This window comes from Myotis myotis, unplaced genomic scaffold (genome assembly GCF_014108235.1).
Source record: "Myotis myotis isolate mMyoMyo1 unplaced genomic scaffold, mMyoMyo1.p scaffold_m19_p_4, whole genome shotgun sequence".
Lineage (NCBI taxonomy): Eukaryota > Metazoa > Chordata > Mammalia > Chiroptera > Vespertilionidae > Myotis > Myotis myotis.
This window is the reverse complement of record NW_023416346.1, coordinates 41049207-41061981: the sequence shown is the minus strand read 5'-3', so window position 1 is coordinate 41061981 and position 12775 is coordinate 41049207. Positions and strand designations below refer to the sequence as shown.

General features: G+C 45.3%; 1 protein-coding gene across 8 annotated transcripts in view; it reads right to left on the bottom strand.

The window, feature by feature from the left end:
* TMEM255A (transmembrane protein 255A) overlaps positions 1 to 12775 on the bottom strand; it is a 77059-nt gene that overhangs the window by 40147 nt on the left and 24137 nt on the right. For 3 of the 8 annotated variants that reach the window (XM_036304308.1, XM_036304302.1, XM_036304300.1), the window contains exons 5-8: positions 11398 to 11466; positions 9877 to 9948; positions 9406 to 9494; positions 219 to 381 (exon numbers count right to left, since the gene is read on the bottom strand). In XM_036304308.1, coding sequence (XP_036160201.1) covers positions 219 to 381; positions 9406 to 9494; positions 9877 to 9948; positions 11398 to 11466 — 393 coding nt within the window. The remainder of the gene's footprint in view (positions 1 to 218; positions 382 to 9405; positions 9495 to 9876; positions 9949 to 11397; positions 11467 to 12775) is intronic. The other 5 variants (XM_036304301.1, XM_036304304.1, XM_036304303.1 and 2 more) reach the window with 5 other exon arrangements.

The following is a 12775-nucleotide window of genomic DNA, read 5'->3' as shown; positions in this document are numbered from 1 at the left end:
AATTTATAACACCCTCCTCTCCTTCCACCCCAGAATGTACCATAAGAACACAAGCAACTCATGTTAACAAGAAATATTTGCAGATGTTTGAAGGCAGTTACATGCTTGAAGCAATTGCTTCTGATTCCTCCCTTCAAAATATGCCCATTGTTCCTTACCCCAAGCCTGGCTCTCACCCCCAACAGGGGCCTCTGTGGAAAGGGAAAACCCTTCCTTACCATGTCCTTAAAGCCTCCAAGGACAGCGGCAGTGATGATGCCCAGGAATAGGCCGACGATGTTGAGGATGGTGGCAGACCAGAGAAGGTGGTAGAGATGGATGATGTCCTGGCAACTGCTGACATCGATGTATTCATAGTACCCACCAGTAATTTCCACCCTGCTGGACAGGGAGAAGCACACTTCAGAAAGTCCTAGGGGAGCAGGTTGGGCCCTAGGGCTTTGGCTACCACCCAGCTCAATGAAAAACAGGTGAACTATTGTAAGGGATATCACAGGTATGAATGCACGTGGGGAGCAAGATACTATAATAAATCCAAGTGTGATTGCTGTTTATTAAAAATCAACAATAAAAAACTACTACCTGCTAGAGAAACACTTGTTATCACTAACACTAGTCCTAGATGACATTATTGACACTTGGCAATATGCCAGACACAGTGCTAAGGATTTTACATATGTGAATTCATTAAAACTGTGCTAATATGGCAGTTACTAGTCACATGTGGCTATATAAATTTAAATTCATTAACATAAAGTAAAATTTTTAAAATTCAGTTCTTCAGTCTCATCAGCCACGTGTTACATGCTCAATAGCCACACTAGTGGCTGGTTACTGTGCCGGACAGAGCAGATTACAAACATTTCCATCATCACATCAAGTTCTATTAGACAGCACGGTAAATCCTTAAAATACTCTGTGAGATAGTTACTATCACTATTCCCTTTTTACCAATGAAGAAACTGAAGCACAGAGCGGTTAGGAACTTGCTTAAGTCGCAAGAGGAAGGGCTGGGATCTGAATTCAGGCTTCAAAGATATCAGTGTTTCCTTTCTCCAGACAAAACAAAACACCAACAGCCCTAGCTGGTTTGGCTCAGTGGATAGAGCGTCAGCCTATGGACTGAAGGGTCCCAGGTTCAATTCCGGTCAAGGGCACATGCCTGGGTTGCGGGCTCAACTCCCAGTAGGGGGTGTGCAGGAGGCAGCTGATCAATGATTCTCTTTCATCATTGATGTTTCTATATCTTTCTCCCTCTCCCTTCCTCTCTGAAACCAATAAAAATATATTTTAAAAAATAATACTAAAACACTGTGATTCATAAAATGAAAGTCAGAACCAAACGTCCTGGCATCAAGATGGTTATTACACGTGACTCCCCTGCTATAAGAACGCTGAAAATGAAAAAGGGGGAAAAAGTTAAAGGTTAACCTTCAGAATGAATCAGGGAGGGATTAGTCACACGAGAAAAAGACTTTTAAACCTGACAGATGAATTTATCTTAGGATTCCTTAAAATCGGTGTTTCTCTAACAAACTGAAATCAGTGTGGTTACAGGACAGCCTGGGTCAGAATCATCTGCGTTTGTGTGTATGTGTGTCTGCCTGTATGTGTCAGTGCATTATTTGTGTGTGCCTATGGGTGTCTTTGTGTATGATTATATGTCTTTGAGAAAGAGCTAGTTAACACTCAGATGCTTAGGCCCAGCCTCAGTCCTACTGAATTTGGCAGAATTTGGGGGGGCGGGGGGATGAGGCTCAGGAATCTGTGTTAACATGCTCACTGATGTTAGAGAACCACTGTTTTACATAGTCAGCTGCCGTAGTGGAATTTTAAAAGTATTTCAATTCATCAGAATTTTAATTGGATTTAAGTATTTTCCAGAACGTAATTGAAGAGACCATCCATAAGCATACATTGAGTGTCTTCTGTTAGTTGGCACTGTACTCAGTCCTGAGGATGGGGCAGGGAGGACACACAGATTACTTAAACTCAAAAAGGCACAGCTGGACAAGGACTATCCCCTTGGAAAGGATAGGCCTGGGTGTAAGGGAAAGTGTGGGCTTGTAGGGACCCAGGAGAGGCTTGAGAGTTAGCTCTGACTGCCCCCAAATTTTCTATGCCTACCTCCTAAGACACTGAGGGCAGGCTGGCAGTACATATAGATAGGCAGTATGGCATAGCAAACTCTGGAGTAGGACTGCATTTGAACCCTGGCTCTGTCACTTATTTGCGGTCTGACCCTGAGCAACTTTCTTAACCTTTCTGGGCCTGGGGGACTTAATTAGAGAATGTATAAAAGCAGCACTCCAGCACATAATAAGAGCCCCCACCAAAACAGCTATATATTTTTCCCTTCTAAGAGCCAGACACTGGCAACAAGATTTAACTTTGAATCTTGTTGTTAAAGGCATTAACGCTTTAAAGGCACAGGCCACCACATGATAGATCAGCAGTTCATTTAAAAATATTAAATAATTGTAGAGAATATATGTTTGGTTTCTGTTTGAGTGGGTTCAGTAGCTATTGAAATATTTTTTACTGAGCTATGAAGCAAAAGACCATTAATACTTAGATCTGGTTCAGGATTTAGCAAATTAGTGTGGTTTGTTTCTGTTTGAGATTTATGGTTCCATTTGGTTTAGTCTCTGGAATTGCAGAACTTCCTCTGGAATTTCATCTTTTGCATTCTCAGCACTCCTACCCTCAAGCCTCCATGGCTGCAGGGATCCCTTGCCAGACACCACCACTGCCTGATTCAGCTTCCTAAAACATTTTAAAAACTAAGTCATGCATTTAATCAAAATCCTTCCATGGCTCCCCATTACCTTCAGGAAAATGTGTCCAAATTCCTCAGCCTGCCATAATCTGCCAGGCTGGAGTCCCCAACTGGCCTTGCTGGGCACTTATTCCAAAACTTGCTCAGATTTCTCCCTGTGTGCAAGGTACTGCCTTCTATTCTCTGCCTATCCTAATCTCTCCCACTGCTCAAAACTTCAATAGTCACCTCACTAGTGCCTTCTTCAAGGACTCCAGTGCTGATTCATTAGCCTTTTCCCTGGACTCCCATAGCCTCGGAGTCTGTTTTTCTTTTCTTTTTAAAAAAGATCCTTACCCGAGGATATTTTTCCATTGATTTTTAGAGAGAGTGGAAGAGAGAGGGAAAGACAGAGAGGAATATTGATGTTAGAGAAACACATTGATTGGTTGCCTCCTCCTGCAGGAGTCCCAACCAGGGCCCCGGCTGGGGAGGAGCCTGCAACCGAGGTAAGTGCCCTTGACCAGAATTGAACCCAGAAACCTTTGGTCTGCATGCTGATGCTCTAGCCACTGATAGACTGGCTAGGGCGAGTCTGTTTTTCTTAGTTTGCACTTTACATATGTCAATAATTCAGTTATTCATTTAATCCAATGTCTATTTAGAGCCTACTCAGTACTGAGTATGGTGCTGGGTACTGAAGCTACAACCAAGCCAAGGTGGACATGATGTCTCTGTCTAAATTGTAACCTCTTGAGGTCAAGGGTGGTCTTTTACCTACATTTGTGACTCCCTCACTGCCTTGCACAGTTGTAGAAATGTTATAGGTCATCAATAGGTACTTAGTGAATGAGTAACAGTTCAAAGACTGATCATTGCATTGATCGTGAGATTGATAACTCAATATGGGCTCTCATCCCCTTGCTGGGTGTACCTGGAGAAACAGATAACCTCTCTGTGTTTTGGACCAATTTACCCAAGTAGGAGGCATCAGATCCTGGATAAGGCAGAAGGGAATGCTTCTGCTCTTTGATAAGAGCCTGGAACCATATGCCAACTCTTGACTGGCAGGCAATGACAAGGGCAGCCTCTGTGCATCTCTCTTTCACTGCATGCATTCTGTCTAATCTCCCACCCCTTTCCACAATCTCCCTGGTAAATTGAGTTCTTTAAGGGTAAAATTATGTTTTATTGATAGGTATTCTTCTAGAATAGTCCCTGGCACATAGTAGGAGCTCGATAAAAGTTTGTCAAAGGAAGAAATGAGTGAAAATAAGCTATCATCTTTCATTTTATTACCAGCCGAAGCAGTTCACAAACCACCCCCGCTTCCTTTTACTTCCTTTAGGTTATACAGTGAAAACCAGTGATATTGACTTGGCCTCTCCAAAGCTGAGTAAAGTGCTCTGAAAGGCTGCTACTGGGGATCTGTGTCCTAGAGAAAGCCACCTTCCTGCACAAGGCAAAATAAAATAATCTATGTTTGCTATTAAAACCTCACTGCCCCTGACGTCAGAGAAGGTCTGTGGCTTTGAGGGGACAGTAGCAACTCTGTGTTTCCGTAGCACTGTACAAATGACTGCCTGATGTGTTTGTTCCCACTTTTTTTTCTCTTGGCCTCCTTTCCAGGAAACGGACTAAAGGAGCTGGCAATTGATTAAAAATAGTCTTCATGTGAGGAAAACAAATACGCATTCGGCAAAATTAAAGACTCTGAGCCCCAGAATGCTTGCGGCTAGCTATATTTAGGCCTGGAGTTTAGAACTCTTTGGGTACTGGCTGGAAAAAGCCTTGGGTCAAGGTAAACTTTTTCCTCTATTGTAGGATCATCACCTCTTAAGTCTCATGATCTTGATTTATGACCTAGTGTGACAGTTTCCTGATGAAGAGCTTAGTAAGTGCTTTTCTGGTAGCCTTGCCCTTGGAATCTTAGCATGACAGACTTTGCAAAGGGCCTTGACTGCTGCCCGAGGCTGGTCACCAGGCACCAGGTAGGTGAAAACCATTTCCAGGTTTGAAGATCTTTAAGAGCAATGTCCCCATGACCCTCTTAGTTGCCTAGTCCCATATTTTATTTTCCTGGTGAAAAGGATGTTCCTCTTTTTGTTCCTTTTCAACAAATGTCACTCCCTTTTCATCAGGTATTTACTCATGACTGGGCCGGTGCTGGGTGGGGACTGGGATATAGATAACATGAAATCATGTTCACTGCCTTTAGTGAGCCCAGAGTTTAGCACAGCTCCTCATAAAATTCCTTTAGACCATTGAAGATAATACTAGCATAACTTGCTTTAAAAAAGTCAGCCCTGGATGGTGTTTCTCAGTGGTTAGAGTGTCAGCCCACACCCCAAAGGGTTGTGGGTTCGATTCCCAGTCACGGGCACTTACATACCTAGGCTGTAGGTTCTATCCCTGGTCATGGTCTGGGTGTATGCAGGAGGCAACCAATCGATGCGTCTTTGTCACATTGATGTTTCTCTCTCTTCTCTCTCTCTCTCTCTCTCTCTCTCTCTCTCTCTCTCTCTCCTTCCTCTCCCTCTTTCCCCCTCCCTCTTTCCCTCCCTTCCACTCTCTCTAAAAATCTATGGAGGCTTTCAATCTGTAACAGACTGTGTACAAGCATTTGTGATAACTCACTACATTCGGACCAGTGCATAAAAATCTATGGAAAAAATATCCTCGGGTGAGAATTAACAAAGAAAAAAACTAGAAAGTCGGTTATTATGAAGATTAGACTTGACAGAGAGATAAACTGGGCTTGAGTCTCCACTTTCAAAAAAAATCTAAGGGCTCAGCTAAATGGAATTTAAAATAGGATTTAGTTTATTCAAAACATTGTCAGAAATACACCTAATTGCAAAGAGAAAGGTGTATCTGCAAGGAATCACTTCTCAGCCTCCTCAGTGGGCCTCCTGTTTCATTCTCAGATCTCAGGCCCTATTCTGGACAGCTCCCAGCCCCCTGCCCCAGGAGGCCTTGAAGCCGGAAAGGAGAGGGGAGCAAGGAGTAGGGAGGAGGCTGTTAAGAGGAAGGAGGAGGAAAAAAGAGAAGAAATGGCAGAGCAGGGGAAGGAGGGATAAAGAGAGGCAAAAGGAAAGATAGCAACAGAACCCCAATTCCCCTGGGACCTATTTTACATTCCTTTGATCATTTTTGAAAGGATGGACTCAAGAAGTACAATTATAGCCAGCTCTCAATCACTGCTGCTAGGAGGGAAGTCCTTTACAAGTGTTAGTTATTATTATAACATGAATAATTAAACCCCCCAGATAATCCCCAAACCTCATTTGAGTCTTTAAGTTTCCTTTCCTCCACCAAACCTTTTAACGAAATGAGACTGGTGCTAGCAAAGAAGGTAAAGGCCTGGTGTGAGTTCACCCCTTCTCTTCCCTGCCTCCAGTCTGTTCATCTGTCTGGTTTTAATCCTCAACTTAGAGAAACTACACCCCTCCCATACAGAAAGTAGAGAATGTGAGTGAAGACCCCTCTGGATCTAGCTCCATTCAGGCTTCTTCTGCTAACACCCCTCTTCCTCCTCCCTCTCCTGGCCCTCAGCACTCCTGCACTGAGAGTCTAGAGAAAATATGTGCCTGGGCAGGAATTGGCTGACACACCCCATAGGCAGGACTATTCACTTATACTCTGTATCTTTTGCTCATGCATTCCTGTCAATTTTACTTTCTAAATTGCTCTTGAAAGTGTTCCTTGCTGTCTAGTATCTCCAAACCAACTTAATCCAGGGTCCATTCTCTTTGGTTTAAACTCTTACAGTGACCCCCTAGCTCCTTTCTAAACACTCAAATCCATTTTCCATGCTATATCCTCCAATGGACCCCAATTGCTTACAGAGTCAAGTCCAAAGGTATTTCTCTGGCCAAGAAGCCCTCCATAATTTGACCTGTGACTACAACTCTGCTCTTACCACCTCCTACCCCCTTGTATAACCCCACCCCCACAATGCTTGGGAATACTTCCCAACTTCCACCCACTTTTAGTTTGTTTCTTAACTTCCTATTTATCCTTTAAGTCTCAGCTCCCACACCAACTCCCCCTTGGCACTGCACCCCCCAGCAGCTCTGACTTTCAATCATCTGTGTTTCCAGTGTTCCCAGTCCACCCACTGATTCCCCACCACACTCTATTGCAATCAATTGTTCATATATCTGTCTTCCCTACTAAACTTGTGAACTCCACAGCAGTAGTCTCTGTATTCCTAGCTCCTAAATGTTTTGAAAGAAAGAGTAAATGATATTTTCACAATTGAAGGGCAGAGAGCCAGAATGTTTGTAGCAGAAATAGCACCAATCCTGTTCCTGCCTCAGGGCCTTTGCACTTGCTGTTCTCTCTGCTTGAAAAACTTTTCCCCCACAGGTATCTACTTGGGTTGCCCTCTCTCATTACTCAGGTCTCTGCACAAATGTCACCTCCTCAAAGAGGCTTTTCCTGATATTCCATCTAACACAGCACACACATTCCCCTCCTGTTACTATCTATCTGCCTTTTATACTTCTTTTTTTTTTCAGTGCTCTGATTAATACTTGGCATGTTATACAGGGTGGTGCAAAAGTAGGTTTATAGTTGTGGGTACCCAAAACACGAAGTTTATTCTTCTACTAATATTTTTAAATTATTGTATTATTTTCCATACTACAGGCCCGATGCACGAAATTTGTGCATGGGGGAGGGGGTGGAGGTCCCTCAGCCCAGCCTGCACCCTCTCCAATCCGGGATCCCTCTCTCAATCCGGGACCACTGGCTCCTAACCGCTTGCCTGCCTGCCGGCCTGATCCCCCTAACTGCCCTCACCTGCTGGCCTGATCCCCCTAACTTCTCTCCCCTGCTGTCCTGATCGCCCCTAACTGCCTCTGCCTCAGCCCCACCACCATGGCTTTGTCTGGAAGGACATCTGGTCTAATTAGCATATTATCCTTTTATTAATATAGAAGCCTAGTGCACAGGTGGGGGCCAGCTGGTCTGCCCTGAAGGGGGTCCTGGATTGGGGTGGGGGTCCCCTTGGGGGGCAGAGCCAGCCTGGGAGAGGAGCCTGGGATGGTTTGCAGGCTGGCTGCCCCGATCAGGGTAGGGGTTCTCACTGGGGGGCAGGGCTGCCCTGGGCGAGGGGCGCCTGGGGGTTTGCAGGCCAACCCACTCCCATCGGGGTGGGGGTCCCCGCTGGGGGTGGTGCCAGCCTGGGCGAGGGGCTGAGGGCAGTTTGCAGGCCGGCCACGCCCCTATCGGGGTGGGGGTCCCCGCTGGGGGGCGTGGCTGCCCTGGTGAGGGGCTGAGGGCCATTTGCAGGCTGGCCATGCCCCCATCATGGTGGGGGTCCCCAATGGGGGGGCGTGGCCTGCCTGGGTGAGGGGCTGAGGGCCGTTTGCTGTCTATCTACACCCCCATCGGGGTGGGGGTCTCCACTGGGGGGCGGGGCTGCCTGGGCGAGGGGTCCGGGGGCAGTATGCACAGGTCGGCCAAGCCCCTGGCTTTGTCAGGAAGGATGTCTGGAAGACATCCGGTCTAATTAGCATATTATCCTTTTATTAGTATAGATCAGTGGTTCTTGACCTTCCTAATGCCACGATCCTTTAATACAGTTCCTCATGTTGTGGTGACCCCCAACCATAAAATTATTTTCATTGCTACTTCATAACTGTAATTTTGCTACTGTTATGAATCGTAATGTAAATATCTGATATGCAGGATGTATTTTCATTGTTACAAATTGAACATAATTAAAGCATAGTGATTAATAACAAAAACAATATGTAATTATATATGTGTTTTCTGATGGTCTTATGCGACCCCTGTGAAAGGGTTTTTCGACCCCCAAAGGGGTCGCGACCCACAGGTTGAGAACTGCTGGTATAGATGAACAACTGTAAACTTACTTTTGCCTAACCCTGTACATTCACGTTTATTGACTGATTTCCCTAATAAAATAGAAGCCCCAAGAGGGCAAGGATTTTTGTTTTGTTTGCTGCTGAATCTCCAGTGTCTAGAATAGGGCCATGCACAGAGAAAATACTCAATAATGACTTGTTAATCCTCACCCAAGGATATTTTTTCCATTGATTTTTAGAGAGAGTGGAAGGGAAAGGGAAAGACAGAGAGAAACATCGATGTGAGAGAAACACATCAATTGGTTGCCTCCTGCATGAGCCTCACCTAGGGCCCGGGCCAGGGAGGAACCTGCAGCCAAGGTACGTGCCCTTGACCGGAATCAAACCCAGGACTCTTTGGTCTGTAGGCTGACATTCTATCCACTGAGCCAAACTGGCTAGGGCAACTTGTTCAGTATTGTTCAACTTGGACTTAGAACTGTGTTTGACCCTATCTCTATAATTTTCAACTTCTGTGTGACCTTGGGCTAATTGTCTGTTTCCTCTGAGACTCACTCTCATCATCTGTAAAATGGGGATAATAATTCTACAGACATCATAGACAAGAATGAAATGAGATAAAATATTTAAAAGCACTTGACATGCTTCCTGGCACAGAGAAGGCAGGTAATGCATTTGGGCTGAAATCTGGTGACTGACCAGTGTCTTCTACTTCTCTGATCCCTATGGCATGCCCTTCCCCCATCCTAGCCCTTCTATCATCCATTGTGATCAAACCAATATTCCCATGCCTGGAGGCTCCACTCTTACTTGCCACAGTTGTAGAGTTCACAGCAGAAGCAGGTGTTGCCCCGGATGCGAGGCGTGCAGAATCCGCGGGTGAGGTGAGGGCAGTTCACCTGAGGGCACACAACAGTGAGGAGATGAGCTGGCATTGCATGGGAGGCAGGACCCTCTGGGATTGGAAATGTGAGTTAGCGACATGCTGTGAGATGAACACACCAATGCACAGGAGGGTTGGGCAGGGGACTGGCTGAATTGTGCATGAGGCAACTCACTGTGTAGCTGGGCTCAAATTCAGCCTCAGCCATGCCCTCAGTGTCCCATTCCTGAAAGGTGGAGATGGAGAGGAGGAAGGATGGATGGAAGAACAGACAGAAGAACAAATAGACGGTAGGAAATGAGGATATGACAGGGAAGGCAAATCATGGTATAGGAAAGGGGACCAGATGGGAAGGAAGACAGAGGGGCTGTCACATGCACCCTGAAGTACAATGGTACCTCTCTAGCTGCCTGGGTAAGGTTCCTCATAACCCTCGCGGAAGGAGAATTTTTGGTTGAGGAACTTATGACCTTATATAGGAAAAATAGGGTTAGGGGGACAAGGATTATCAGAGAACCTATGGAAGTTATTAACATTTTTACAGTCACCAAATTAACACAAGAAAGCAATGACAACGAAATCGAGACAAGAGCAATGACATTTTACCCATCATGATTAGCAAAAAAATTTAAAGATTAATTTCCATTTACTCTTGTTGGTAAGAAATTTTCCAGACTCTCTCCCCCATATGGCTATATAGATGCAATGAAGTGTTTGTAAATTTGTTCAGTTGTGTTATAGAGAATATTCATAGTAAATGAGCATTCATTTTCATCCAAATGCTCACGGACTTTTTGATAAGCATACAATATTTCTACTCCTCCCTTCTAACCTGAGGATAGTTAGAAAAATGGTAAATTTGTAATTGGGGAAAGAAAAAGAAGGCAAGTGGGTGGCAGGGCCATAAAAAAAAGTATTTGCCCTGATGCCTTGGGAGCAGGGCTATTGCTCTGCCTAACTCCATAAAATATAACTTCACATTATGTTTTATATAGAATGGCTTCCCCTGAAGTTGTGTAATGCAGTGGTCATTTTATATCCACTCGTCTCTCTTTTCTCCCAATCACAAGTTTAAATTTGTTCTAACTTTTGGTGCGGGGTGGGGGTGGTGGTGGCGGGGGAGGGCTGACTTTCAATTTAGAGATTAACAGAGAACCAAAGTGTCAAGGTTCCTAGAAGCACACAGTACAATTTCCTATGAAAGTGACCTCTGGGTTGGGGAAGGGCTATTGTGTACTGAAATGGAAGCTCTCCAAAAATGACATGGAGCCGTGCTTTACCTCACTGTCCACCACCTCTAGTTCTGCATGAAAGGACATGGAACACAAAGAGAGCTGTGTGGGTCAGAGGAGAGAGAATCTCATGTACCCATTCAAACATTATCAGACCGGTCTCATGAAAGGGGCCAGGCTAACAATCCAGCCCTCCCCAGAGCCACCAAGGGAACTAGACCTCCCAATCACCCTCATTTGACTTCCTGACCCCTCGTGTGTGGAGGACTCAGGATGTGCCCCCTAGCCTAGGCCTAGTGCCTTGGTGGAGCTTCTGTTTTTCTTCCAGCTTGGGCACCTGAACCACAGGCAACTGAATCATTATCCACAGAGATGGGGGAGGACCCTGCACTGTGGCCTCTGTACTCTTATCTGTTTCTCTAGTGATCAAAGCCACAAACTGAGAGGCTGCCTGCAGGGGCAGAGGGACAGCCTGTGTCCATAAAACAAAGTAAATCTTATTAGGCCTCATGAGGCTCCAATCTATGACCATAGCCTTATTAGCACTGTGCTCTGATCTGCAGAGCAAATCAAAAACAGATACCTAGCAGCCAGCCTTAGGCCCCTGGAAAGGAGTAAAAGACAAAGGTTTTATACAGAACAGAAGACTTTCCCAAAGGTAAGACATATAGCCTCATTCTGGCTCACCTCCTCAGCTTCCTTTTGGGATGTCTTGGGGACATAGTGGCACCGGTTAGCGTAGAGTGGTTTCAGATCCTATAAATGGAAACACCAAACCAAAGGGGTTTTGGCTTTGGAAAATAAAGCAGCAAATGGTCTGATGGGTAATAAAAGATTTGAAAACACACACACACACACACACACCCCTGAGAGAGTAAGCAGTGGGTTGAGTTAATTCAACTAAGAAGACTGAGAACGTGAAGATCAGATAAAAATCTTCTAATAACTGCTTTCAATTGGACCACTTGGTTAATGGGAAATTAGGAAATTGACTGAGAATTGGGTTTCCTCAAATTTCCTCTCTCATTTTATTCCTAGTCTTTTTCTTCTTGCACAGAGTTCCCAGGGACTGAGCTTCAAAGCTCCAGGTAATTGCAACATCACACTCCTAAATGATGGGGAGGGAATGGGGTTGGACAGCATAGCTCTAACAATGAGGTCTCATTATCACCTGAGGACAGGACCCGGGCTGGCTGACATGTACTCCCTGCTGTCAGGGCCATAGCTTTTCCAGAAGGAAGAGCTCAAGAAGCAAGCTCCAGGGGGATGGGCAGCTACTGAGATTTTAACTTACCCAAACTATGATCCATTTTCACAAATTAGATAAAGACAGAGAACTCCAAAAATACTGCAAAATCCCAGAAAACTAACATGGGCCTTAAGAACAGTTGATTTACCCACTGGCTTGGCTAGCTTCCTTGTAAGGAAGCTCTCAGGCACGAGGTACAGGGGGTGGGGGTTGGCATAGAACAGATAGATACAATGCTGCCGGGAAGCTTGCAGGCAGGGGATGTTGTTCACTTTCAGGGTAACAGTAAACATCCCCTGAGTGGTAGGGGGCTTGGGCCAAAAACAGGTTGGGACAGGACAATCGGTTTATGCAAACTGACCTTAAGGGTTTGGCCAAAGCATCCAGGCAATGGGAGTTTACCAATTCCTTCCCACCCTGCCCCCAGTTCTCTCAGCATTTCCAATGATCCTGGTGGCTGCTTTTCCCCACATATGTGATTTAGCATCTCCTGTTCCTGGCATCCAAGTGCTTCCTGCCTCCTAGCCTCCATACCATCAAGGACCTAGGACTTTCCATCAGCTGCTTCTACATGAACCTCCTTGCTGCCCAGTGTTCTAAAAGTACATTATTCTAGTGCCTTAGCCTGGAGTTGGGCTGGAAAAGCATGAGAGTTCTCATGTTCAAACCCAGCAGGGTTTATTTTCCATGTTCGGGTGATAGCAGAAGTTATTATTATCCTGTGGAATGGGAGGCTTGATGTGCTTGCTGGTCACAGCACTCCTGACCTCCTGGTTCTGCAAAAAGCATTCAGCCATCAAATACCCTAAATGAAAA